Source organism: Penicillium psychrosexuale (genome assembly GCF_028828465.1).
Source record: "Penicillium psychrosexuale strain IBT 29551 chromosome Unknown utg000002l, whole genome shotgun sequence".
NCBI classification, from domain to species: Eukaryota; Fungi; Ascomycota; class Eurotiomycetes; order Eurotiales; family Aspergillaceae; genus Penicillium; species Penicillium psychrosexuale.
In genome coordinates, this window is record NW_026643187.1 from 5,461,133 (window position 1) to 5,488,426 (window position 27,294).

The window sequence follows — 27,294 nt, forward strand, 5'->3', positions numbered from 1 at the left end:
CCCTTTCGAATATCTGATATTCTTGAGATTTCAGCTTGCCCTCTCGGTTAAAGGACTCTCGTTCCCTCCAGGCATTCCATTAGATTCTTAGCCACCCACCAGAAGCAGCTGCGCAAGAGTAAATCTACGTCATTTGCCGGAACAACAACGAAAGAGGATCTGGACACGACCGGCCGATGCAGGAATGGACGTGTTGAGGTACACTAAGACCGTCGTATGATCTGGATCTCCGCTCGAAAAGTACCTGGGATCCATTACGACAATTCCCAGTATCCCATCGCTTCTCCCAAAGCTCTATCCAAATATGGACATCAGTTCGCTTCTTTCGCCGGACTCGAATCCAAAGTCTGGAAATTCGACGCCCGTGCCTGGTCCTACGTCGAACAACGCACCGGCCACCTCTGCAGGGCCATCCCCCCACAAAGCTATTGAGAGAACCCGGACAGGCTCGAGACGCAAGGGCAAGATCTCTTCGCCTCTGGCACAGCACGTATATGTTCCTAGTGGAGAATCTTCGCCAGGACTGAGCGGAGGAAATGGGACTTCTCCGACTGAAGTACATTCGAGACAACCATCCACGCCGGGAATGGATACCTTAGCGGATCTCGCCTCGATGCAGCACCACCAGCCACAACGTCCAACACCGACCAGCATGCTCCGGAGTACTGAATCCTATGAGCATCAGTTATCTCCATCTACTATTCACCCCCACGTCAACTCTATCAACCACAACACCCCCACCTCTCGGATGTCGTTCGAGCTCGCCATGTCGGATGGGCGCGACGGGCCCGCGAAGCGGACCTACGCCGCGACTTCGCTTGATCCAGATGCGCAACGTTTGGCGACCGAACTTTTTCATCAAATATCGCTCAACCCCCACACGCATGACGCGCACGTGCAATTTATCGGCTTGCTGCATGCAGGATTCGTTAACCACGTCTACCCTCCGAATAACCCAGATGTCCACGGTGACCCGCGACGCTATGATCTACTCAACGATTTGAAAACAGCACGCGAGGAAATGGACAAGCTTTTCGCGATGGGAGAAGATCTTTGGGCCGAATGGATTCAGGATGAGAGTATGTTAGCCCAAGATGTCGACGGTCGCATTGCTGTTCTAGAACTCTGCCAGCGATCCGTGGTAGAGGAGTTTGGCAGCACAAAATTGTGGAATATCTACGGCGAATGGGTACTTTATCTCTACAATTCCGCTCATGGCAAAACCAGTTCCCAGTGGACCGAAGAGGATCGCATGATTGGGCGCGAGGTGTTCACATGGGATTCGGTCGTGGAGGTGTGGCAGCGAGGTGCAGACGCTACCAAATGGAGAATCAACAACAGCCACTTGGTCTGGGATCGCCTTTTAGATCTTTATGCTCAGGACATCGCTCGCGAACCTTCTCAAGAGAAGATCAACCATCTTCATGGACTGTACAGTCATCGTCTGCAAACTCCCCACGCCACCTGGGAACAGACCTTCCAAAAGTTTTCAAGCTTCATTTCTGCTTATTGCAACAGCAAGTATGAGGAGATTATGTGTGAAACTGTTGCTCGCGCAGCGGAAGCAAAGGCTCTCTTTAACGCACGGGAGGAATTCGAACTCCGCCTGGTCAAAGCGCAAGAGTCTGGCGATCGTAGTCTCGAATGGGCTGTTTACTCCGAGTACATTCATTGGGAATTGACGCGCAACCGCCGGAAACGAGGAGAATTCAACTTCGAATTGGTGAACGCCATTTATCAGCGCGCTGTTCTTCACTTCCCCACCGATGTTTCGATTTGGGAAGACTATGTCATGTTTTTAATCGGCGAATCTATTCATCGCCACGCTTCTACCACGACAATCTCTACCCTAGACCGTGCCACGCGTCACTGTCCATGGTCTGGAAACCTGTGGTCCCAGTACCTGCTAAGCTCGGAAAGAGAGAATCAGTCGTTCAACAAGATTTCGAGTATCAAACACAAGGCGACCAGCACTGGACTGCTTGATGCTGGTGGTTTGGAGGAAGTCTTGAAGGTCCACGTCACCTGGTGCAGTTACCTTCGCCGACGCGCCTTTTTATCCGACTCAACCGACGAAGATCTTGATGTTGCAGAAGTTGGCATTCGCTCGGCAATCGAAAGCGTGCAAGAACTGGGCGAAAAGAAGTATGGCCCGGCGTACCAGGGCGATCCTCTTTTCCGTCTGGAGCGAATCTATATCCGTTTCCTCAGCGAAAGCGGCAGTTGGGACAGCGCGCGAGAGACCTTCAAGGGCTTAGTTGCTCGCCGTGGCAGTAGCTATGAATTCTGGCTCGCCTACTACGAATGGGAATTGATTTGCTGGAGCAAATTTGTGCAAGGCGAGGCAACTGTCGACGCAGCGCGCCGAACCCCTAACCCGAGCTTCGCTACTGCTGTGCTCAAACAAGCGATCAAAAGAACAGATCTAGACTGGCCTGACAAGATTGTTCAGACATATGTTACACATTGTGAGGACTATGAGGACTCAGATGAACTCCAGCTAGCTGTGATTGAGACTCGGAAAGCGATGCGAGCTGTCACTGCCCGAAGAGAGAGGGAAGCGCTAGAGGCAGCCGCAGCACAGCAGCAGCAGCAGCAACAACAGCAACAGCAGTGGGAGGCCGCAGTGCAGGCGGTCCCTTCGCCTGAAAAGCGAAAACGCGAAGACGAGAAGGACGGGATGCCGCAAACTAAAAAGGTCCGCAACCAAGAGGCACTGGCGGAGGCCCCTGCTCCTCCTCCACGGGATCGAGAGAATGCGACTGTTATCGTCTCGAACTTGCCTAAAGGTACCACTGAGAATAGCGTTCGTCTATTTTTCCGTCATGTAAGTGCCTTATCCAATTACTATCGGGAGAACTTAGCTGACCAAACAGATCGGTACCATCAATACCGTCAAAATGCTCCGTAGAGACGAGAAAAGCTCCGAGGTTGCGATCATCGAGTTTGAAACCAAAGAAGACGCTCTTGCTGCTATCACTCGTGACCAAAAGCGCTTCAACGACACTGATAACATCATCGACGTGCAAATTGGGTCAGAGACGACACTTTGGATCACCAATTACCCACCGGATGCGGGTGAGGACTACTTCCGCAATCTTTTCGGCAAGGTAAGTGCTTCACCCTAGCCTTCGTGACAAAGCTGACTTTAGCAGTATGGCGAAGTACTTGAAATTCGAATGCCGTCTCTCAAGTTTGACACTTCTAGACGCTTCTGCTACTTGCAGATGGATACCTCGAGTGCTGCCCATCATGCAACAGAGCTTCATGGAATGCGGTTCGAAAATGGTACGCGGCTCAGTGTCAAAATATCCGACCCCGGACAAAGAACAGCCCGCAGTGGCCCCAGATACGAAGGACGAGATATTTATGTTGCAAACATTGCCTGGGATGCCAATGAAAAAGATCTGAAAGAACTATTTTCTAAATTTGGTGAAATCGAAAGGGTGTTGCTTGAGCGAAAGACGAATGGTGCCAGTAAAGGGTTTGGCTTTGTTACTTTCTCTACCAAGGACGCTGCCAATGATGCCGTCGCAATGAATGAACATGTGTTCAAGTCACGTCCTCTTCGTGTTGAAATTGCTACCACGGACAGCCGGCGTGGTAACCAACTCGTCATCTCTCGAGTTGCATCACACCCGGCAGACCACGGTGCCCGTGGTCTTGAAGTGCCAGTTGGTGATCATGCTCAGCGCACACTTGCTCTGATGAATGTCCCCGATACCGTCAATCAAGCCCGCATCCGTACCCTTGTCGAACCATATGGCCGCTTAATCGCGATCAATTTGCGCCCAGAACATCAAGGTGCTATTGTGGAATATGTCGATATTCAGGATGCTGGCAAAGCTGCGTTGGCGCTCGAAGGGAAGGAGATCATTGCTGGACGCCCTCTCCATATCGGCACGGTTCGAGAGATGTTGAATTCGCAACCGGAGGTCAAAACAGACCGAGGGCAATCCGCCAAGCCCGAACGTATAATGAAGAAGACGAACCTACAACTTACTGCGCCGATTAGACGCCCGCAGCAGCCTGGTGCTCGGAAGGGTGGTGGTCTTGGGATGAAACGACAGATCGCAAGTTCCGGTCAGAAACAATCTGCTGCTCTTCCGGCCAGCGACAAAAAGGACGCGACGCCCGACGGCGAGAGCAAACCAAAAAAGAGCAACGATGATTTCCGCGCTATGCTCGCACGAAAGGGTCCGGAATGAAGTGCAAGTGCAATGATAGCGACAACTATGGCGCAATATTTTTTTCGGCATGTATTCATTCGGCTGGCGTTTGTCTGTTTTCCGGTGGTCATCTTGCTGCTTCCTTTAGATCCGTATGTATTCACTCGGGTCGGTCTTTTCCGTCATGATTTCTTCTTTGTTTGTGGCACATGCCGTCGTGTATATTATGACTGTATTGCTCTTAGTTCTAATGATGATGTCTGTTCCGAGGGGCTGTCTCCGAGACATTGCCCCGGTGACTTGAAAGAACTGGTGATCTATATACTGTAGTATATCGGTGATTTTTTCGATTCTTTAAACTTGACTGTATAAAGAATCCATGTCTTATTTACCATATGTTATACATTATCGCTGCAGAATGGAGGTGTCTGATTGGACTAGATGTCACGATCATGCAAAACACATTGACGTCAACCGGCTTCACTTGGTCAACTTCTTGATTCTCTGCGGGGAAATACAAAACACCTTCTGATCCATTCTAATGGGTTGCACAGAGATTTATTGAAACAATATACCCCTTTTCATCTATATACATCTCCTCAAATCGCTAAACTCCCTAAAGTCTCGCGTGATCCTGATTCTTATCGGACCGATTAGCCCCTCTCATACGGAGTACCATCCCTACCTTTACCCGCATCGTCTCTATTTCCTGTGTCTTGCTTGGGTTTAGGCCTATTGACACTTGTCGTAATATCGCTGCTCTACATTCAATGTGCAGGGCTATCACCAAGCACCGTGAATATTCCACGTCATCGCATACCTACAGCAATGGACTTCCACCTAGTACCTCGCGGTACCGATCGGAACTACACAGGATTTTTCACAAAGACAATAGTCTACATCGGGACGCTGATGATATTTCTAGCCTGTAGGCAGCTTTCAGCGACTAGCCAGACACTCGAACTTACTAACAAAATCTCCCAGCATTTGGCTTGACAGTATCATCGATCGTCATTCCAAAATGGGTCAGCTACCATAGTGAAAAGGTACGATGTTTTTATTCACCACCGACAAGCTCCTACTAACAATATGAACCTACAGCCCGATATCGAATACTCCTACGGCCTTTCCCGCCGCTGCTCCTCCCTTACCGATACCTGCGAGAGCTTCCCACAACGCGACGACTGCCACGGCGAAGACAGGTACTTCTGCTCTATGTGGCGCTCGGTCGGGTTCTTGATGTCCTTTGCTGTCGTTCTGCAGAGCATTAGCTTGGTCACATACCTGGTTATCCTGTCTGGCGGGAAACAGCTGCGCGAGAATGGGTGGAGTTTTCTTAGTTTGATGGTTGCTTTGTCTGCTATTGTGCAGGCAGCCGGCATGTCGATCGTGGTGGGTTGATAATATGCCTATATCTGGGCCCGAGATGACTTGTCCTAATGGTTTGGTTTACAGGCATATCTATTCGATAACGAGGACCGGTTCTTCGTCGGCTGGAAACTTGACCAGTCCTGGATCCTTTGCACTGTTAGCTGGTGCTTAAGTGTTTTATGCGCAGGCGCGGTTATTGTGTCTGGTAAGGTCTTGCCCTCAGAGGGCGGATACGAGTTGATTCCTGATCACGATGAGCTTCGAGTCACTTGATAGTGCCCGATGTAGCATTCATGGCTCCTGGATGAATCACGCGTTACGCAACAGACGAAGGATACCTATCTAGGTATCATTTGTCTTTGACGACTTCTTATAATTCTGCTATTTCGGTGGTTGCAGATTGACGTTTTCTATCTTTTGATTTCGTGCTTCGGCGTTGGGGCTGTATACGTCTTTTATGCTTCTGAAATATGACAAGACAACTAATATGGATAATGACTTGAATAATATATCTCTCTACGGCAAGATAGGTTTATTATTTCATATCTTTGAAGACATGTAGAAAAATGCAATGCGACATAGAAGCTTCATCATTCATCTCATACAGTACATTTCCTCACTCTCAATCTACCAGACAATTTCTTTCCCGTTCAGCCCCTCAATAGCCGGAATCAGTGGCCGCAGCGCTTGACCATAGTCACCCCCGTTCGGCGTGCGAAGCAGGGTGTGAATGTGGAATTTCTTCGGCTCCTCATTATTCAAAAACACACCGGAGTGATGATCAAACTCAGCGAGGATCACCGGATTCTGAATACGGTAATAGAATGGATCCTCATCACCATACCCCCCAATCCAACAAAAGTACGTCTCCGCTTCATGCGCGCGCACCTGATTAATCTTCATAGCCCGCGATTTAGCCGGCAGGTAAAGCAGATATTGGTCCAGAATACCGTACACGAGCTGCTTCTGCGCAGTACTAAAACTCGACACGAGAATACCCTCATACGGCACCTCCCGGTTGTCACGGTACGCACCGCACAGATGGCGCTGGTCATCCTTATTCCAGCGACCGGGAGGCATGGCCGGATCCTTCATGTGGGCAAAGACACGAGCGGAAGCCTGCAGCTCTGCCGAGAGCGACTGCATCAGCTGCAACCCGAGCTTCTCCTCGATCTGCAAGATGCGCGTGCCGGCGTAAGGGCCAGCGTCGATCTCGTTTGGCTCTGCGCCTGTGAACCACGGCGACGCGACGATCTGCCCTTTGTACAAGAAGACGTTCAGGCAGAGATGATGGCCGTAGAATGACCAGCCCCAAGGACGAGTGGTTGATGGGCGGCCGAACAGGACGAAGTTGTAGGAGAATTCGTTCATCACTGCTGGCGACTTGACTAGCTCGCCGAGGAAGTGGTTGATGCGCATTGCGCTGACGGCTTTTTCGTAGCCTTCTGGTGAGAGCGTTGTCTTCAGGACGTTCATCACTGCGTCCCGGGTCTCGGGGGTGACTTCGTCGAGCCGGATGCCCTTGTCCGCGAGTAGGAACTCCGGGTTCGACCATGTGCGCCATTGCGGCGAGTCGATGTGGTAGTTGATGGCTTCTTTTTGCTTGTCATCTAGCAGGCTGGTTACAGCTTCTGCTGCGTCTACAATTTGTTGAATTGGGACGTCTTCTTCTTGTAATGTGAATAGACCCGGGCAGACGTTTCCTGTAGATGTTAGAAGCGTTCTGGTATCGTTTCAGTTTAGCTCATACCATCGGTGGTCACGCCTTTGAAGGGCTCTTGGAATAGCTCTAGCCAATGCATATACAGTGCATGCAGCCAAGGTGGCTGATGTCCGGTCTTAAATTCGTTCGCGTATTCGTGTGCATCTTGCTGGCACATCGCCTGGAAGCGCGGGATATTGAGGTCAGGCAAGTACTGGCGGTACTCGCCTGTGGTATTTTTCGATGCATTGGCCATAATTAAGAATGCTATAAAAAAATAAAACAAGAGAGATGAAGAGATATCAATGGTGTTATAGCAACCCGAGACCCCACATCAGGATGACCGGTCTTCCCCACGCTCGTGGGGATGGGAAATTCCTTATCCGCTCTGGCAAGATGGGGCTTCTGATCTGACCACCGGAAAGATATTATGTATTTGAAGAAATGCTAGTTATAGACACACTCTTATGGTATGCCTATAGTGTTCTTAGCACGACCGCACCATTAAGTACCCTTCCATACCTATGAAAAGAACATCCGAAAAGACATATAAAAGCCCAAGTCTAGAGAAACTGCGAAGGAACAAAAGATAGACTTCATTCGCACAGAAGAAACGATATATCAGATATTATACATGAATTACCTACTTATAGCCTATGAGCTGTTTATCGGGCAAGCAAAAAAGGTATGGACATCCCGCAACTCACTGAGCCTCTCTTCTTGTGAGGACTCGGATATTCCGAGTGATTCTCCGCATGAAGTCTTCCCTCATATTTTGAAATCCCATAACTCTTGCGCGTCTTCCTGAGAGCTTCAAAACACGTAATCCCCCGCGGACCTTCCAAGGTTGACAATTGCCTGATTTAATCCCGGACTTTTCCCCGGTCACGTGCAGTGAGGCCGGTCCGGGATTTCCGGCCTCACCCAATTGTCGTCGAAGAATATAAGCGCAACGCTCAACGTCGTTATTATCGCCTGAAGCCTATTGGGGAATGTCTCGATGATGCAGAATCCTCGGTCCCCGATCCAACAGCCTGAAGTCGAGCAGCCGGCCGCTAAGCGCATCAAGCGGCCGCGTGCGACTCAAGCTTGCGACAGATGCAGGTTGAAGAAGTATAAGTGCAATGAGCGATATCCGTGTTTGCATTGTAAAAGTGAGTGACCAGGTTATAATTAGTAGCGGCATTTCTCTGACAATTACAGAAAGCGGCTGGGATTGTGTGTATCAGGGAACTTATCGAGAGCGTGAAAGTAGCCGGTCTGCAAAGTAGGTCGATCACTCCGCATATCCAGTATGTTTGCTAACACTCATAGTTATGTCGCCGAACTGGAGAAGAAGCTGGAAGAGCTGACCTCGAAGCTTCGTGATACGGAGGCCAAAGCTTCCTCTAAAGGTCCTATTCCACCAGCAGCTGAAACGTTATGCTCTATGCGCAGTGATTCCACGCCACGGGATGTTCCGACAATATCCGAGGCTCGTGAAGGACCTAGAGAAAGTGCAGAGAACCAGACCCACGAGTTCAATCACATCAACGCCATTGAATCTCACAGTAGTACGTCCCCGGCTGCAGTCATTGGCCATCTGAAGAAGGAGCTAGAGCCAAAATGCCTAAAAGAGCCTTTTTCTCACGCAGCTGGATACTCGATCATCTCAACACTCCGTAACCCAAACCTGTCTCCTTTATACGCCACTGGACCGGAGCAGATGCTGTCAATTGAACAGTCAAACTACTATTTCGACCAAGCTCATATCTTCATGAATGGATATTTTGAGAGCATTCACTTCATCCATCCGTTTGTTGATAAAGAGGACTTTTTCGCGCGTGCTAATGATCTTTGGTTTAATCGATCACGCAAGCCTGAGCCGAGTTTTGTCGCTTTATACCTCAGTGTTCTATCGCTTGGAGCTTTGGTGCGTGTATGGGATGAAGGTACTCTGGCCGGCTTGGGTCGGTTTGAATGGAGCCGAAAGCTGTTTGGGGAAGCGCAGGGATATCTGAACAACCTGCGGTTTTCGAACGATCTAGAAACTGCTCAGTGTCTGTACATGATGGTACGTGGGTGTTTCTCTATGCGTGATCGCAAGCTAACTTGAGCAGGCCAAAGTTTGTCAAAATGAACTCAATCCGAATTGTGAGTTCTCATTCTACTTTTTGATTTCAAGATCTAACAGAACAGTGGCATACATGTATCTTGGTCTCGCGGTACGGACGTGTCTTTCTGCCGGCTTTAATCGAGAAATTCCGTGTCCAGGAGACACCACGCAGCGTTCTGGCTGGATCTCAAAGACTTGGTGGTAAGTGAAAAGTGTGTGTTTCCATATAAGTTATAATTCTAACGAGGTGACAGGGGTCTATTTTCTTTGGAAATGTAAGTGCATTTTGAATTATCGTTGTTAATATGTACTGATCAATTAGTGAGATGAGTTTTTCGGTTGGACGACCGGACACCCTTGGAATGGACGAATATCACAACCGCAGCATTCCACCACGCGACGATTCCGAATTTGCCATCATCCCATGGATGATTGATTTTGCGCAGATCATTCGACAAGTATCTGTCCAAATCTACCATTCTCGCATCTCATTACAGGACAAGTTACAACTCGCTCTACAGATCGAAATGGAAATGGATCGTTGGCTAGCGAGGCTTCCAGAGATGATCAAACCCGACATTGGCGGATATAGACCGTCTCGTAGTGCCCTGCGCGACCCGAAGTGGGCACGAAGACAACGGCTTGTATTGGGAATTAGTAAGTTATCCATGGGACTTCTTAACTCCCGACTAACGAGTGTAGGGTATTATAATGTCAAAATGTTGCTCTTCCGGCCTTTCTTAAGCCACTTTACGCGCAAACTCCGACATTCTCCAAACGAATTGGACCAAACTTTTGACAAATGTTTGGACGCGGCTTTGAAGACTCTCCAGGTGCTTCATGACCTTTACCGAGTTCACACATTTTTCCGTTGCTGGTATGTTTCTTTGCTGAGTATTGTTCCCTTGCTAACTCTTTAGGTGGTATAACACAACCTATATAATGCTTGCTACGTCGACACTCCTCCTTCCAATGTCTAGGCTCGGTATGTGCGCTGAAACCATTCCTTTGTTGCAATCTGTGGAAATGGGTGTGGAAATCTTGGAAGCTATGGATGAATGTGTCACATCACAAAAGTCGGTCGAGATTATCAGGCAGTACCTCAGGGATTTCCGAGCATCCGGAGCCTCACAGCCACCAGGGGACGATGAAGCCCCATCTGAGGCGGGACAGGTATTTGACGTGCCAGTATGTATTATCGTCCTGCTTTCCTAGAATTTGCTGACCATATAGGAATGGGCTTATGGTTTCGGTCTGCCGGATTATTCTTTCGAGGGAATTGCTCAGCTATTTGACGATATCGGAGACCTCCCGCTGGAATAATGATCTCATATACCCGAAAATTTTTATTCTGTAATTATTTGCCCCAGTGTATCTGGGGCTTTGGAATCTATTTGATGTCGGCACTTGTCATTGCGACTTAGCATAGGTTCCAATCATCTACATGTGCCCCGGGGCCCCGGAAAGACCGAGCAATTGGCCCACCCACTACTCGGGAAAGCCGACCGACTTTCTATTGAAATAAATGATTTCCCTGAATCTCTAGATCTCACGGACTCTCCAATCTCTCATCCTCGGGGCCTACTCTCAGATTCAAGCACCTGTCACTATCAGAAAGCGGTGTGCACTGTCGGATTATCTATCCCGCCGATGTTCGTGTTTACATCCCTGGATTGGAATCTCACCATATTAAAAGCTATCATCGAAGGTCATCATGAACATCGCCGATGATCCACTGCATCCTCAAGAATTAGCCTCATTTCAAGTTTCAGCCCTCTCTCGGTCGACATGGCACGCGTTACTCTCTTCTGCTCGTTATTCGACTCACTTGCCATACCGCTGCAGTAGCATCAAATCGCTGTTGAATCAGACGCCTTCAATCCCGCAAACCGCCCAAGTCATCGAAAATGTTGAGAAAAATTCAATCTTTCTCGAAGGGTATGCGACTTGGACAGTCTCACCTAATAAAGTATTGAATCATAACTGCGACTTGCCTCCGACCAAAAAAACGTCGCTGCGTAAAGTTTATATTGGAGAGTCTCGTCCAGGAGTTTGCAGCTTGTCGAATGACTACTTCGATGAGTGGCCAGGGCTTCAGCCGCTAACAAATTCCGCCGGTAATTACCTCGCTGTCTTCGTGCTTGGCTGGTCATATATTTTTTCTGCAAGATTGATAGAACTCCGTCGAATAACAAATGAAGACAAGGTCGTCTATACCGACGAGATGGCGCAATGGAACTTAGACCATGATGCAAATGCTAGCGACTACTTTGAGTTAGATATTGGGGGCGATAGTGTCGCTGAAGTGAGATGGTGGGCTGCAATCCTCTCAGGTGGACGTGGCTGGCAGGCCACTCTTATTCGAGGGAATCAAGCCTATTTCCCGCCGTGGGAATGCCATTTGAGTAGCAATGCTTTCAGGATATGTCATGATACAGAGTTGCCATATCTCCTTCCCACGCTTGAACCCCCGTCTTCGGCAGTTGCACGAGAGTATCTTCACAACTTCGCTCGACGTCACGATGCTTTCGATCAACTTATCTGTGCACTGGCTGCTACCCTGACATTGCCAATGCATGGTCGGCTTGGTGCTGCCATTATTTTGCCTAGGCCTATGCGTAGGCACGGGACGCACCAGCAAACGGAAACACTATTTGCCGACCAAATCCCTACATTCGATGACATTTCTCGGTATATGGCATTTTCGGGTACGTCAGGTCTACTTGCCTCATGTCTATTTGGAGGACTCTGGGAGCCGGGTATTCCTTGCAATTTGGCTAGTCAATGGCTCGATCCTGCCATGAAAGAAATCACTCCAGCCCTTTTCCAAATGAAACAGCCCCTTCCTGTTATATGGGCTCTATCTGAACGACGCCCTAATCTAGCCTCATTGTGGCTAGGTGCCACAATCACAGGCCTTTTGCCGCAAATAATTCGAGTGTCTATGTCTTTCATGCCAACAATTTACCTCGAAGGAGTGGCATGGACTCAATCTGCTCAGTCCTTCATGGATTCTCCTAATCATCGCCTTGTTAAACCTTATAGAAACGGTCAGAAGGTGATGATATCTAGAGGGGATGAGTTCCGTCTCTTGTTTTTGACGGACACCCTATCGAAAAGATATACAGTCCCACCACTTTGCCCTTATTCACCATTCGGCGAGGTTGATATCCAGAACACTTCCCTTGAAGTCAGACTTCATCTCGCTTGCGACCACAGGCTAGTATATCGTTCCTGGGAATGGCAATGTAAAAAAATGGAGACGTTAAGCGATTATGGAACCCCAACCGATTCGCAATCGCTCAAAAAGAATCTTAAGCATATTTCACTTCTGTCAATCTGGATTGTCACAGGAATTGCTTGCGGAAGCATGTTCAACAAAACTCTTTGGACTTCCAGTTTCACTCATACGGTAAGTAGAAGGTTGCTTCACCTATTCGTTTAAATTACATGTCCTAGCTAATAACATGGGGATTTTAGCAACGCAGTTTTACCTTTCTAGGTAGCCTTACAACAACATGTATTCTACCAAGATCTTTCAAGCTTGTTGCATACAAACATATTTTAAATTTTCGAGCTTGGGCGGCAAGGGCCATATCGATCTTTATCTCGAAGATACGTCCGCGTGCGATACAGCAGAAGGAAGAAAAGAGTTTGAATGATCGGCTTTCTAGGATTGCTACACGGAACTTGTTCTCATGGACGCTGTTCATCGATGGAATTCGAACAGAAGAAAAACCACTATGGAAACATGACTGGTTGGAAGATTTGATTGAAAGGGATCTTAGTGTTGAATCGAGTGAATCCAGCTCATCTGCGACGGAAGGCGAAGCAAAACACCAGACCACTGAGTATATTGAAAAGTGGCTAGAAGATGCCTGTATACGAAGCCAACCTGTTTATCATAGCCAGATTCGTCAACATACACTAGATGGCGCGACCGAAATTCGGAGGGTTGTGGAGGTAGCAATTCCATAAACCCTGATTTTGGTCTCTCGCCCTTTGGCAAGCCGCCTTCTTTGTCCAACTGCTAGGGATCAATGCTCGTGAGTGGATCCAAGCTTTCGTGGGGTCGAGAGTCCACTACTCACGTTTGATCGGAATCTAACTTTGTATGGGGGTCTTTTCCCGATGGTCCGTTATTGGCATTGAAAAAGCGCGATGGGACTGGAAAACCGGGTCACAGCCGACGACACGAGTAATGCCGCATCTGTTCTCCGAGATAGACCTTGTTAAATCGCTCACTGTGTGCTTGTTAGACAATCCAAAACCACAAAAGTTGCCCATCATCTAGCCCAGGTTGCCGGCGAAAACTTCTGTGTAAGACTAGTCTATTTTAGGAAGGTTTCCCCTCAAGAGAAAGTTTCCTATTTAGGACATTTTCTCTACTGGCTTCCCTGCCAGGGAAGTTTCTATATTAGGAAAGAAGGATCATACTGTAACGAAGACATGACAATCATGGCATTCCAGAATAATCATACTGCAGAACTTCGTAAATGGGACATTGATAAAGATGGGGGACGACTGTTCAATATTCAAATTTGTTCATTCTGACGATCCGAAGAATCACGACAATGAACACAGTGTTGAACTCACGCTTACTGGATTTTGGGAGCGAGGATACTATGCGCTTATCCCTAGTGGCCGCTGCATTGCTCTACTTCTTGTTACAAAGCCTTATTGGCATCCCAGAATATGAACAGGCCCGCCTCCGAGAATTGTACAGCGTTCCGCAACAAAATCTATTTCCAGCAGGGGTGCCTTGCAATTTGCAAAGACGGAGCAGAAACATTTGTGATACTCTCATGTCTCCGGCGGTAAGTTACTATGCGCTTTCTTTCGGGCAAGGGCAACCCTTCATGAGATGAAAGCTGTGACTAATAAGACACGCAGGATAAAGGAGCTGTTGTCTTCTGGGCATCCCAAAGCGGCACTGCGGAGGCTCTGGCATCTCGCTATGCCTCTGAACTTTCGACGGCTTTTCCCTTGAGGGCGATGACTGCCAACCTGGCAGACTACGATCATAGACATATGCCAAAAGTACCGTCCCAAGCACTCTTGGTGTTTATTTTGTCAACATTCGGTGACGGTGACCCTCCTGATAACGGCACCGCGCTTCTCGAGTCCCTTCACCAGCTTCGCAAGCAAGGTGGCAACCTGAACAATGTTCGATATCACATTTTCGGCTTGGGGAATTCCAACTATACCTACTTTAACAAATATGCGCTCGATATCGACGGTATGCTGAAGGGTATGGGCGCTACGAGGCTAGGTCGGCTTGGTCTGGGTAACGATCGTGAAAACTCCACCGAGGAGGATTTTGTGGCCTGGAAGAATGAGACCATCCAGCAAGTGGCCAGAACATTGCATCTGCGGCCCGTGGAACGAGAATATTCCCCTCGCATACAAATTCGCCCTTGTGACACAAGGCACGGAGTCTCGCCAACCGTTTATTATGGCGAGCCACAGTATGCTCCTCCCACTGCTGATAGGAGTACCACCGTTGTTCTTCCTATTATACAGGCAAAACAGCTTATGCTCTCCAAAGAGGCCATTGGCGAGCCTGAGAGTTCACGGGAATGCGTTCATCTGGAATTCAGCCTTGAAGGCCACCCCTCTATCACCTACGAGACAGGAGACTACCTCTTTATTTGGCCGGTTAATCCGGAACAGGAAGTCTCGGCGCTGCTGAAAGTTTTGGGCGTTTGGAACATGCGCAAGAATATTATCGATATCGTACCGGCGGACGATACCTCGAGCTCGAACATTCGAATCCCAACCCCTACGACCATGGAGAGTCTGTTCCGTTACTTCCTTGACATATGCGGACCTGTGTCTAGGGAACTTGTCCGTGGTATTGCTGAATTAACCTCGGATGGTGATTTCAAACGTCGACTCGAGGCACTCACAAGGGATCGCGACGCCTTTTACGAAGAGGTCACGTTGAAGAAGTTGACTCTCGCTGCAGTCTTACAAGCGGCCACGACGTCACGAGGTGAAAATGGATCGGCAATCAACGTAGCTGTGTCGTACGTCCTAGAGAATCTAAAGAAGCTACAGCCTCGCAGCTATTCCATTTCGTCGTCCGCCGCTGTGGACCCCCGTGTTGCGGCCATCACAGCACTCGCAGTCAGTGGTGTTATGGTGGCCACGTGCCGATCACATGCCGTTGCCTGGTTTGCCAGGCTTCACCTAGCTATTTAGCTAGATCTCGATCGTTTGTAGGAATCTAACCTTCTACATATCTCTCTCACCGCTCCAAGAAGTGGCCCTCCTCGTCCTCCTTGCGAGACATCATCGTGCCCTTATCATCGCTTCCGTGGGTTAGCCAGCAATTATTTGTTGCAGCTTCAAAAAGAATACAACCGCAGCTATTCAAGGTCGCAGCAGCCAACAAACTACCACTACTCAACTGCAGGGCCCCGTGGTCTATTGAAGGGGGGAAGGTTTTCGCCCATATCCGCCGAAGTAACTTCAAACTGCCACCAGACCCATCAACTCCGATCATCATGATCGGCTCCGGAACTGGCGTTTCGCCTTTCCGTGCTTTTGTTCAGGAGCGCATGGAGCTTAAGAAGCAAGGATGCGAAGTTGGGAAAACAGTACTGCTGGTCGGTCACCGAGCTCCAGACGAAGACTACTACTATCAGGATCTGTGGCAAGAGGCGAGCAGGGCTCTAGGAAAGAGGTTTGAAGTGTACACGGCTTTTTCACGAGTCGATACACAACCGCGCCAATACGTTCAAGATTTGTTGGCAACCAAGTCTGACCTGGTTCTCGACATATTGGCTGCTAATCAACCAAAAGGTGGAGTTATGTACATTTGTGGGTCATCACTCATGGCAAATGGAGTGAAGAAGTCTCTTGTGGAAATCTGGTCTCAAGGCCATCTGCAGTCGGTTGCTGGAACTGCCGAAGAGTGGGTTGGAGAACTTAGTTGCTTCAGGCGTTTGCAGGAGGATTCTTGGGGATAGGGTCCGGTGATGGATGGTTGAGACCCCATGTGAGTCTCAGATTCTGTTCCAGAGCATGATTTGCCCAGGCATTTTCTTGCTTGCAAATTCTCAGAAGCTCCAGCAGCTCCATTCTCTCCGCAGGATCATGAATCCATCTGTGGCCTGTACGAGTTAGCTAGGATTGAATGAATATAGGAGTATATTTCCGAACCGAGGGTGATAGCAAGGCACGCAATGACCTTTCCAATTGGACATGTGTTAAATCGAGCTGTTCCACAAAGAACACGGACGTGGTCTTGGACCTCACTCTGCAATAATTTTGGTCAGAATGCTACTTTGAATCGATGATGTGAAACAGCTTTCCAGTAGCCACATAGTCATACCTCCATCTCTTTATGATGATCAATGGCCTGTGTCAAGCGACTCGGATTGTACATGGCAAGGAGGAGTTGCGAAAGCCTGAAATGTACATAACCCGTCACTGGATAAAATTAAGCCCATACATCAAACGAGCAACAGACCCACTTCCACACTTACAACAAGCATTCAAAGCGAATCTTATTTCAGGCAATATTCTGCCAGTCCTCAAATCACAATCTGCGAAGAATATGGGTTGAAACGCTGGCCAAGATAGCTCTGACCATTGTGTCAACATTCGTTACAGATCCTCGAAATGTTGCTTGCGAGACTGTGCTTCGTCATTTCCAAAACAAAAGTCAGCGGTCTCCCCTGCTAGCTTCTGTGATCGCTTTGTCCACGTATAGATGTCATCCGAGTCTCCAGGCTCCCAGAGATGGGTCACATCAAGGCTGGTACGAGTTGGCTTCTGTTGAGAAATGGGGTGGAAAACATCCTGCCGCTGGTGAACCCAGAATGCTGACTTGGCTAATTTGGTCACTGGTTGTTGCTTATCACTTGCTATAGTGGCTGCGAAGACGTGGCCAGCTAAAATATGTGACTCAGCGTCCTGTCCATCTTGTCGGGCTATCAATAAGGAATAAGTAAACATCGCGTTTGATACGGGCCAGAAGCAGATTAGGTCGATTCGGGCGGCTACCTTTGGACTCTTCATACAGGCGTAGAATTACGACTGATGCAAGCCCGGCCCCATCGGAAAGTCGGACCGGGTCATGCATTAGCGCTAAAAGGATGTCAATGGCCTTTCGGTAGAACAAGGCGGCTCTTCCATTGTTTCTGGCCGGTTGCTTTGCAGTGGTAGAAAGATGACACTGCTAAGATAGAGTAACATAGAACAGGACAGCTGGGGGCAATCCGAAGAACTTCAAGTGTGAAAATCCGAGTCCGTGTGATCAAACCTGCATCAATCATTGCCGCTATGGTCAACCCAACGTAAGCGCTCGACATGGGATTATCTGATAGCAACCCACCATGGACGTCCTATAGATTCTCCGAAATATTGCATGAGATACGCATCCTCAGAGGTAAGCAGTAGTGGTGAGGATGTTGATAGCTCGTTTCCAATACGCTGTCCTTCGGGCTGCGGGCTCGTCTCAGGGCTGATGCTGTGGAACCTACCTAGTGAAGAGGGGACCCCTGAGGGGCACCGACAGCCCTGCCTGCGAAACAGGTGCGAGAGCAGAGTCGTCACTGGGAGTAGTAGGGTGCTAGAGAGGAGAACACCATGGGGTGACTACTGAGAAGAGAGGTGGAAAGGTGTCTGCGTTGCTATCTAGGCCTCGGGAGTGCTTTTATGTCACATAGCCGCTTAGTCATCCTGCTCTGGAAACCACCTTGATGGATTACATTATCCGCGGGGAGAGACTCGACGGGAGTCTGGGGTTGTGAGGACCATTGGGATGTCTCCGATCGGTCCGACCGGGTTGACTGCTGAGAAGGTTTTAAAGGGGCACGGGCATCTTGGTCTAGCCTTGGGCTAGGCAGGGTGCGGGACTGGGAGTCAGGGGGCGACAAAGGTTTGACTGGAGGGACCCAGTTTCTACGAGTTGAGAAACGCACGTTGAAGCGCCGAGTACAGGGACGACCGGCTGTACGGCATCGCCAACATGAAGGGGTTGCCCGGTTGCCTGGGCAATGTGCAAGTCCGAATTAGAAAGTGCCATCCAGACGAGGAACTGGTCAGTTGTGACTAACAAGAAATATGTCGTATACGGCAGGCTTGACAGACAGAGCTTTGATCGTCAGGCGAAACCATGCTCCCAGGCAAGTAAGCAGGGACTAATTGGATCGAATAGCATCAACGATGGGAAGCTAAAGGGCCGGGGGAGGGGCAAGGCGACGGAGACACTTAAAACTTCCCCAACTCAGTAGGTGGAAGACTCGAAGTCTTTTCCTCCTAGTATGGATTAGCGAGATATAGTGCCGATCTCAGAATGGGATGGGGATATGTGGAAAAGATTCCACGGGGTATTTCTTTAACTCATAAAGGAAAGTTGCCTATTTAGTACTAGTACTTGGAATCAACCGCGATATAGAAAAGTTGCCTTTTTGGGCGGGATTGTCACCAGCTTCTGGATGATTACGAACTCCCAAAGAACAGAAGTCTGATGATGATTTATCTACTGCATATATAGCCTCACTACCACCACCCGTCGTCACCTGAAAAACAAGTGTACCTCGCCCACAACACTAAAACCGACTAGCATCATGTTGTACATCACGTTCGTCGCAGTAACTGTTGTCTTATGTCCTGTGGCGTATTTCGGCTTCTGCTTCATCGTATATTTATACGATGCAAAAGCCCTTCGTCGACTCCAAAACTTATCGGTCCTTTCTGGCCTGAGTGATATACAATGGGTATGGGAGTCGATTCGCGGTCAGCGATATAAGACTCTTCATATGGCTCATCAAAATGCGACAATTGTTCGTGTTGCTCCGAACGTTCTTTCCTTCAATCACCCAAAAGCTGCTACCGCCATTTACGGACACGGCACCCCAACCACCAAATCGCCTTCTACGACGCTGGTCATGGTCATTTCAAGAATGTAGCCGACACGCGGGACAAAGAAGAACATTCCCGGAAGCGACGACTTCTTGCCACCGGTTATGCTCTTACCACACTCCTTCGGTGGGAAGACAAAGTCGCGAGCCGTATCAATGCTCTCTTGAACCAGTATGATAAGTTCTGTCTTCGGCTAGATGTCGCGAGAAGGGCAGATGCTATTCCAGTGGATCATCGACGGTGGATGGACATTTTCACCATTGATGCGATACACGACATTGGCCTCAGTGCGAACCTCCGCCTAATAGAGAAAGGCGATGATGTACTCGAGGTCCAAAATTCGCGCGGCCAGTCCTACCAGTGTCAATTCCGCAAGTCGCTGTGGGGGTGAGTTGCTCGTCCCTTTACGTTTTTTTTTCCCCCTAGGGCGACCCATTTACTAACATGTGTGCTAGGAACTTGCGGGTTCATGCCTCATTTGCCTGGGCTCCGCGGTGGTACGGCTTGCTTAAAAGACTCACATGGTGGGATTCGCGATGGCAAGACAACGTGGCCTTCAATGATATTGTCGCCACTGCATGCAAGCACCGGATACAGCGCCATTTAGCAGGAGAGAAACTGGATGACTTTTTCTCCTTTCTTCTTGGAGACAAGAATGGCGTACCGAATATGCTGATGTTAGGGGAAATGACAGCGGAGTGTTAAATGCTGGGAGTGAGACCACCGGCATAGCTCTCGAGCGACTGCGGCGAGAAGTAGACGAGGCACTGGACGGAATCGAAGATACGAAAGTCGCGCCCTTTGCCAGAATTCGTTACCTACCGTATCTGAAAGTGTGCATTGACGAGGGCTTAAGACTTCTGCCACCCAGCGCCACCACAACTCCACGATACACGCCACCGTCGGGTCAGGACATCATGGGCTACTGGATTCCGGGTAATACTGAGGTGCTTTGTCCTACCTACAGCCTCCAAAGAAATCCAGATATATTTTCGAATCCCGATGTCTTTGAACCAGAGCGGTGGTTGAGTGACAATGCTAAAGATCTGCACACATCGTTTCTTCCCTTCAGTGCAGGGCCAAGGGCTTGCATTGGCAGGAACATCACGTACATGGAGCAACAAATGTTGATTGCATCTCTGGTGCATCGCTATACGTTTGAGTTGATTGCTCCTGATTTCAAGCCAGCGTATGAAGAGGCGGTTACGTGCTCGCCGGGTCCTATACCGATCTATCTTTTTAGACGAGATGAACTAAGAAAACTCTTACGTAGATGGCAAATCAATACATTGAATCCAAATTATTCTGGCATCTCATGATTCTCATCGTATAGCGTGATCTTTGGGGGTGTTGAAATTATGAGTTTGGATACATAGAGCCTTTTGTGACAACCACCTTTTTGTTAGAAATTCTAAGTCCTACCTAGATTGGTTTAAATAATATGCCACAGACAGAATGTCAAGATACCGAAAAAGTCCTAGAAAAGTAGATGTTCCTCGTATATAAAATGGTAACATCCAGTGCATTCACCACTAAACGACAAAAAGGCCACTGCATCAACCAAATAGAATCCGAAGAGAAAAACAAAAGTCAAAAACAAACAAAGCAAAGGCCCCAAAGGTGAAGCTGTAACCAGGTAGCCGTCCATACCACGCATGTTCCAAAACCAACCCCAAACCTCCCTCCAATCTCTATAAACCACAGTCTGATTCTTTCACCAAGAGTAATTCCATAATTCCCCCAAGCAATAAGCGGAGTGCGAAACTTTCGAACCAAAAGAATATCCAGATCCGCCCTCGATGTATCCTCTATCCAATATCCTCGCTTATAACAGGATCACGGATTCGGGTTTCGCGGCTTATTCATATCGCTATCAATGCGTCCACAGCTCGTATTACCACGACCATTCCCGTATTTCGCATACGCCCGAGCGACCCTCGGATCGACATAAGGATTCGAAGTAGACGAGCTGCGACTCAGCGAGCCCGGGGATGACGGGGCCGAGGATCCCGACTTTTCTGCAGATGCAGCCGTGGAGTTCGCCGTTGCTCGGGCTGCGGCAACTGCGGCTGCAGCTGCGGGGTGGCAGTGTGGGCAGGGGGAGACGTTCAAGCCACAACCGTTGCAGCTGCGGCAGATTGTTTCTCTGGGAATTGTGTTAGGGTTGGGATGGAGATGTAAAGGGTGTTTTGTATATACCTCGGGGCATTCCCTGCACAACCTTTGCATGTGACTACCATCCGTCCTCCGACACATGATCTGTGATCCGGATCGAGGTTGTACATGAAGTGGGTGGAAGTGGCCATTGTAATGGATGTAGGGGTAGAAGGGAATATTGGAAGGTAAAGTGTATAGTTGCGGATAGTGAGGTATAGCCAAGATCCACCTGATATAAATTGCAGATGGCTTTGTGGTATTCTTCCCGTTGGTTCTTTCTTTCTCTCTCAATGGAAAGCCTGTCAATAAAGAATAGCCAGTAATTGTGAGCCCTGAAAGTGTTGTTGGGAAAGGAAGACAGTAGTTATAGGCTAAGTCCAAAGCCAGAAATGACCGAGAAACAACGGATATCTTATACAAGAAGAAATTAATCAGTGCCACCAACGAACTTCCCGAGAGTTTCCAAGTGTCACATATTCGATATGCACGACGGAGCGTGGAATCGATGACAGGAATCAGGATTGAGTCCACCAGAATGATCAGCAGGCCAAAGCGAGAGACGGTGATAGGACAATTCGCCAGGTACATGATGTACGTGGATATTCCATTTACACGCATGGGGACATTCCACTCGAATCCTCCGGTTATTTCTGCATAAAAAGCAAAAAAATATGATCCAACATGAGAGGGGGACGGCACAGAAACCGTTCTGGACTTAGTTGCGTTGTCAAACCCCGCTGCCTACGTGCTTCTGTCGAGCTAAGGTAGCCAGCTGCGGAAATGCAGGGTTCATGAAACAGGACCTGGTGGGGGATTCGTATTTCTCAATCCACACGACCGGGCCTACGTCGTTCATACGTTTTACAAAGGGTTCATTCGATGGTCATCCTGTGAGAGGCTTTTTAGAGCAGAAAACATGTAGTGAAACCAAAATGTCGCCAAATTGGCAACTCAACCCTTGATCTATCGTTGGGCAGACCGTCGTTCATGCGTGGAAAAGATGTCCTGGCTCCTAGGGGCATGACTGCCACCTCGTGATACAAATCTTGACCGCTCAAACTATATAATTATCCTCCGAATTAGGAAGGTTGATATGGCCACGAGTATGGGATGTGAAATGCCAACCACGGATAGTCGCATTGGGCCATGCGACCATGATGATCTTCGGGATGATGTATAGGGGCCATGGGTAGATTGTTGATCTTTCTTCCCGTGGACCTTTTCCGTCAGCTCTCGTATTCCCCTTGTATGGGATGAGCTTTCTATTGCAACTAAATCAAGTAAAGTACGGAATGCCATGCATGGAAGTTGGATCAGACGGTCAGCAGCCCATACACCGGATGGGGAATAGGGTTCAAGGGCTTCTACGGAGTACGCTCTTAAGACGTAGCTGCCGTGAGCAGTAAAAGGGAAAAGCCACGGTGACAATCTTGTGCAAGGATCAAATCGATGCAATGATCTTCATAATCTATACCCCATTGAGAAGCCATGGTTGTAAGCACAATCTCCGATAACCGTAGGGCTGACATAAAGAAATCCGGAAAAAGGAAAGAAAAAAAAAGAAAAAACCGAAGCTGTAAAATGAGGTGAAAAGAGAGTCCTGTGAGAGGTGTGAGCTACCAATAAGGAGCAAGAAGAAGAACTCGAAATTTCGAGTCACAGCCAATTGAAGTTCACAGACAGCCCTAAGCCGGAAGCGCCGTGGATGTGACACTTAGCCTCAAGCAGGTAACCGTGGAGGGGCTGCAAGGACAGAGGCGCCGAAAAAGCCCAGAAACCCCCTTTAACATTTCCAGTCAACATTGCAAGGATTCCTTGCAGCCATTTGACTTCACGTCGTCATTCTATATGGACCCAAAGCGCTTCTGCATACTGGTCACATGCAGAGTGAATCCTGTGGAAATGACACACATCCATGAAAACCTCGAATCCACTCGTCTCGGAGTTTTTTATGCGGTCTGCCACCGGCTAAAAGCTCGATGTAACCTAAAAATAGGTTCAGGCAGAACCAACGGGTATGCGCGTCATTAGGCGAGCCGCGAGATACTGAAAATTTCAGCCTCTGAGTGATCGTACTGTATGGAAGAGAGCCGGAAGAGAGAGCCCAACTTCAAAACTCCATGGGCTTGTTCAACCGGTTCGCTGTTGGGGAGGACACCTGCAGCCAGCCACTTCCAATCACACGCTAGTCCAGGATTCGAAGTCCAAAATTTGAAGTCGGGCTGGAGTCGAGGTGCATGGGCGGCAAGTCGCATCAACGGAGAAGTTTCCATCGATGTCTCAAAGGAGCTATCTGAGACTTCCGGAGGTTGACTGTCCTGGAACCAGAATGGTTACAAATCACCTTTCGGCAATTAGTGTCACGATTAAACCCCGAGGATGCCGGGGGCGAGGAAAGAAAATAAAAAGAAATTATGAGGGTCGCACGTAAAGGGAAAAAGAGCGACTAGCGACTCGATTGAAGTCAGCTGATATGAACCTGTAGGATACCTGCAGCCCATTTCCCATTGTCGCTGCAAGAGGTGAGTCTGGGTCACCTTTTCTTATGGCGTACGGGAATCATGCCAGGCGAATGCTGACCCTCGACAGTGAAATGATATCACGGTGCATTTCCAAATGAGGCCACCCAAGACTACCGGAAACCGGTACCTGGCAGGCACTGAAATGCTCTAGCCTAAAGACCAGGTGGCTCAGAGGATTACAAATCACATGATACGCAGTCATGAAATAAAGGATTGTCATTCTCCATTACGATCTGCATAGCTATCACATGGGAAAGAATAAGGTGCTACGTGGCATTCCATCTTAGAGTCGTGTGTGTAGCCACGGTAAAAGGGGAAAAAGCAAAGAAATAGGGCAGAAACAAATTATCCAGCCAATAAACGCCTTCGTGGCTGCCACGGCCACACCGCAGTGATCGGATGAGGATCTTGTGTGCTTGCCCATGGAGCCACGACATAAAAACAGCAAAGGGGGAGGGGGAGAAACAAATAAGCACCATGATCCATCCTTCCACGTAAAGCCAGGACGCCTGGGTAATTCCGAGATCATCAAATCGTTGGAATCACGCCGAAACTCACGTGTCGGCGTTAAATCATAAAATATCAAAGGGCAGAGAGCAGAGAGCAAAAGAAACCGAAATAAGGGATGCCGATCACTGGAAGTATTCATTGGGCAAGGATGCTAGCACAGCGATAGTTCCCAGACCACCCAGCAGAGCGCTGATGACAGCCGTGGTGGCGTGGCTTGCCAAGGACTTTGGGGTTGAGTGGTTAGACTTGATTCGCTTTGCCGGACGCTCATTCTCAGCAAATGCAGAGACATTCTCGGCAAGTGCGGAGCTGATCGCATCCTTGGCTTCAGAGGAAATTGTGTTGAGGTCGAGATCCGACTGACTAGTTGGCTCTACGGGCAATCGCTGAGCATCTTGAGAAAGACTGGCTTCAAGAGACGATGATTCCATCTCCGTTGCAGTACGCTTCAAATGTGGTTTTCTAAATGTTGCGAGGCAGGCATCTTCCGCGGGATAGCCGGTCGAGAATGGTCCATCGTGATAGGGATATTTGAATTCATGGGACAAGGACGGTACCCCAACAATGCTCTCAATCTTCCGTTGCATTGGTGGGTATTTGTTCTGACATGAACTTGGCAGCTCACCAGAAACAGTGTGTGTCGGGAACCGAGCACTTGGGTTTGTCATACCAGGAGCAGTCTGTCCCATCAATGGTTTGCTCTCGATCCGTGCGGGGTTCAGTGACTGGCCCTCAAAAGGCTTTGCAGATACATGCTTGGGCACTTCGACGGCATCAGTGTTGTTGTCACGTTCAAGTTTCTTCACAAGCTCCGGACCAAGCAAGGAACGGATATCAGGATTCTGTGGAATATGGTGTTCAAGACACCCATTGTCAGAGCAATCAGAGTCATTTTCGGATTCATCAGAGATCTCGCCATCTCCCTCAAGGTCCTCGTCATAATCTTCCTCAAAGTCTTCTTCCTCGGAGTCGTCCGACATTTCACAGCCGTCTCCGTGAAGCGAGTCGCTGTCGTACATGAGACATGGATATCTGGGGTAGCTCTCCGAGGAATCACTAAGAGCATCCGACTTAGTTGTGTATTCCTCGTATTCTTGAGCTTCTTCGTCTGAATCAACGGACTGGTCATCAGAGAGCCAGTTCTCATCGAAATTCGGATCCCAGTAAGGAGCCACATCGCACCAGCGATCTCCGATCATTCGGGGCTCCCAGGCCCTCACGATCCAGCATTTGTGACAGTCTTCAACCTCAGTCTCAGTCTCCAGCTGGCGCTTCAGGTCCTCGCTGAGAAGCTCCAGTGGCTTTTCAACGATCCACCACCAATTGCTCACCCGCTCGCCGCCTTCATCTTCATTGATGACCCAATATCTTCGCTTATCGACTGACCAGTACCGAAGAAGGTTGCCGGGCATACGATGGAACGATGTGTCCGAGTCCTCGGAGTCAGGCTCCCAGTAGACTTCTGTCCCAACGCAAGGTCGGAAGCTAGGGGTATCATCTACCCAGTACGAATCTTGGGAAATAGAACAACGGCGCGCAGCGTGGATGATGCGCCTGTCGTGGTCAACGTCGGGTATGTTGTTGGATTCACCCCAAGCCATGTCTGCCAGGCGCATGAACATAGGTCGCATCATGGTCCAATCGCTGTAACGAATTTCAGGTACTTTCTGGTAGCAGATTGCAGGAAGGCTATCTTCATGTGCTTGTTGTTCAGATGGAAGTTCAGCAGAGGCCGACTCAGCGAGAGATATTTTGGCATCTGAGACCAGTTTGGCGGGAGATGGATTGGTGTCGGAGACCGGTTTGGTATCAGGCAGTGGGCTAAGAAGATCCGGGACCAGTGGGGTAGGGTCGGGCACAATCTTGGAGATAGGCTCCTTGGTAGCAAACATAGTTCCCCAAAAGGGGTTGCCCCCGTCCTTTGAATGTTCGTCGCTCTGGGCACTCTGGACACTCGAGGCAGGAGAAACTAGAGATGTATCCATAGGCTGCAGAACAGTAGTTTCCCAAGATCGAGCAACGGACTCCTTAGAAGAGTCATCACTGGGTAGGTCGGTGTCCTCCATATCGCTATCGTCTTCGGGGACAGAGAAACTGTTGGTTGACGGACTTGGATCCGGTTTGATAGAAATACTATCATCTGGAATAACCACATGCTGGGGTTTGAGCCACTCAACCTTGCAGCTGACTTCGATGGGCTCAAAAACTTCTGTATTCGATTAGTTCCAGTGCTATTAGACTCAGATTGCTAACTTGCCTTGGCCACGGTCAACATCGACACCGAATCGGATGATGTCTCCATTGCGCAGCGGGGTATTCACGTCTGTCACCAGCTTTCCACCATTTAGGAAAGTCCCGTGTGTTGAGCCACAGTCGGTGATGAAAACCATCTACAAGGGAGGTCAGCGGGGTGATATGGTCAGAATTGGGGGCTCAAACCAACATTTTGGTTTGGTAGTATCTTAAGCAAAGCATGGTCACGAGACATGACCTGAGACTCAAACCAAGCGTTCTCTGCTGTAGGATTCCGGTTTCGATTTTCACGCTTTGAGGCACGTCCGATAGGCACGGTCTTATCATTGTCGGTGATGGTAAGGGTACGCAGAGGGTAGAGGTCTTCGAAGAGGGGGACGAGCGTCACGGTGGCTGTGAATTCGCAATGTCAGTTGCAAGTAAGGTGGCAATTAGGGCATCCAAGTACTTACCGCTTGGGTCCGACATGGTGAACGATAGATGAACGATGATAGGGTTTGAAAGGCAGGAATAGGAAGCTGTTTGTTTCTAGATAATGGTTAGACTGAGAGATAGAATTCCATATATGATAAGAGCGACCATGGCAGCAAGGTAGAGTGAGTCACAGAGTATCGGAAGATGAAGGGGGTGCAGAAGGTT

General features: G+C 48.9%; 12 protein-coding genes across 12 annotated transcripts; 6 read left to right on the plus strand and 6 right to left on the minus strand.

Moving 5' to 3' along the window:
* Positions 1–304: 304 nt before the first annotated feature.
* On the plus strand, positions 305–4,208 carry N7518_003219 (U6 snRNP complex subunit PRP24; the record flags this gene model as incomplete). The annotated part of the gene is made up of 3 exons (XM_057184146.1): positions 305–2,827; positions 2,877–3,110; positions 3,156–4,208. The coding sequence occupies 3 exons, from the start codon at positions 305–307 to the stop codon at positions 4,206–4,208; spliced, it is 3,810 nt and encodes a 1,269-aa protein (XP_057045596.1).
* A 789-nt stretch (positions 4,209–4,997) lies between these two features.
* N7518_003220 (uncharacterized protein) lies at positions 4,998–5,813 on the plus strand (the record flags this gene model as incomplete). The annotated part of the gene is made up of 4 exons (XM_057184147.1): positions 4,998–5,097; positions 5,154–5,215; positions 5,271–5,561; positions 5,625–5,813. 4 exons carry the CDS (start codon positions 4,998–5,000, stop codon positions 5,811–5,813), a joined length of 642 nt encoding a protein of 213 aa, XP_057045597.1.
* A 354-nt stretch (positions 5,814–6,167) lies between these two features.
* N7518_003221 (DUF3500 domain-containing protein) lies at positions 6,168–7,498 on the minus strand (the record flags this gene model as incomplete). Its single annotated transcript, XM_057184148.1, has 2 exons — positions 6,168–7,243; positions 7,291–7,498. 2 exons carry the CDS (start codon positions 7,496–7,498, stop codon positions 6,168–6,170), a joined length of 1,284 nt encoding a protein of 427 aa, XP_057045598.1.
* A 747-nt stretch (positions 7,499–8,245) lies between these two features.
* On the plus strand, positions 8,246–10,660 carry N7518_003222 (Zn(II)2Cys6 transcription factor; the record flags this gene model as incomplete). Its single annotated transcript, XM_057184149.1, has 10 exons — positions 8,246–8,396; positions 8,446–8,509; positions 8,557–9,295; positions 9,342–9,375; positions 9,421–9,538; positions 9,592–9,612; positions 9,660–9,994; positions 10,040–10,214; positions 10,258–10,525; positions 10,571–10,660. 10 exons carry the CDS (start codon positions 8,246–8,248, stop codon positions 10,658–10,660), a joined length of 1,995 nt encoding a protein of 664 aa, XP_057045599.1.
* Positions 10,661–12,593: 1,933 nt separating this feature from the next.
* On the plus strand, positions 12,594–13,315 carry N7518_003223 (uncharacterized protein; the record flags this gene model as incomplete). The annotated part of the gene is made up of 2 exons (XM_057184150.1): positions 12,594–12,749; positions 12,953–13,315. 2 exons carry the CDS (start codon positions 12,594–12,596, stop codon positions 13,313–13,315), a joined length of 519 nt encoding a protein of 172 aa, XP_057045600.1.
* Positions 13,316–13,911: 596 nt separating this feature from the next.
* N7518_003224 (NADPH cytochrome P450 oxidoreductase family protein) lies at positions 13,912–16,311 on the plus strand (the record flags this gene model as incomplete). The annotated part of the gene is made up of 4 exons (XM_057184151.1): positions 13,912–14,154; positions 14,231–15,513; positions 15,563–15,660; positions 15,725–16,311. 4 exons carry the CDS (start codon positions 13,912–13,914, stop codon positions 16,309–16,311), a joined length of 2,211 nt encoding a protein of 736 aa, XP_057045601.1.
* Positions 16,280–16,730, minus strand: N7518_003225 (uncharacterized protein; the record flags this gene model as incomplete). The annotated part of the gene is made up of 2 exons (XM_057184152.1): positions 16,280–16,468; positions 16,677–16,730. 2 exons carry the CDS (start codon positions 16,728–16,730, stop codon positions 16,280–16,282), a joined length of 243 nt encoding a protein of 80 aa, XP_057045602.1.
* A 221-nt stretch (positions 16,731–16,951) lies between these two features.
* N7518_003226 (transcriptional regulator family TF) lies at positions 16,952–17,302 on the minus strand (the record flags this gene model as incomplete). The annotated part of the gene is made up of 1 exon (XM_057184153.1): positions 16,952–17,302. The coding sequence occupies one exon, from the start codon at positions 17,300–17,302 to the stop codon at positions 16,952–16,954; it is 351 nt and encodes a 116-aa protein (XP_057045603.1).
* A 1,762-nt stretch (positions 17,303–19,064) lies between these two features.
* Positions 19,065–20,589, plus strand: N7518_003227 (uncharacterized protein; the record flags this gene model as incomplete). Its single annotated transcript, XM_057184154.1, has 5 exons — positions 19,065–19,087; positions 19,178–19,600; positions 19,669–19,710; positions 19,908–20,402; positions 20,547–20,589. The coding sequence occupies 5 exons, from the start codon at positions 19,065–19,067 to the stop codon at positions 20,587–20,589; spliced, it is 1,026 nt and encodes a 341-aa protein (XP_057045604.1).
* Positions 20,590–21,049: 460 nt separating this feature from the next.
* Positions 21,050–21,519, minus strand: N7518_003228 (uncharacterized protein; the record flags this gene model as incomplete). Its single annotated transcript, XM_057184155.1, has 2 exons — positions 21,050–21,359; positions 21,413–21,519. The coding sequence occupies 2 exons, from the start codon at positions 21,517–21,519 to the stop codon at positions 21,050–21,052; spliced, it is 417 nt and encodes a 138-aa protein (XP_057045605.1).
* Positions 21,520–23,397: 1,878 nt separating this feature from the next.
* Positions 23,398–23,878, minus strand: N7518_003229 (uncharacterized protein; the record flags this gene model as incomplete). Its single annotated transcript, XM_057184156.1, has 2 exons — positions 23,398–23,688; positions 23,861–23,878. The coding sequence occupies 2 exons, from the start codon at positions 23,876–23,878 to the stop codon at positions 23,398–23,400; spliced, it is 309 nt and encodes a 102-aa protein (XP_057045606.1).
* Positions 23,879–24,524: 646 nt separating this feature from the next.
* Positions 24,525–27,123, minus strand: N7518_003230 (FHA domain protein; the record flags this gene model as incomplete). Its single annotated transcript, XM_057184157.1, has 4 exons — positions 24,525–26,611; positions 26,660–26,792; positions 26,846–27,048; positions 27,108–27,123. 4 exons carry the CDS (start codon positions 27,121–27,123, stop codon positions 24,525–24,527), a joined length of 2,439 nt encoding a protein of 812 aa, XP_057045607.1.
* Positions 27,124–27,294: the final 171 nt, after the last annotated feature.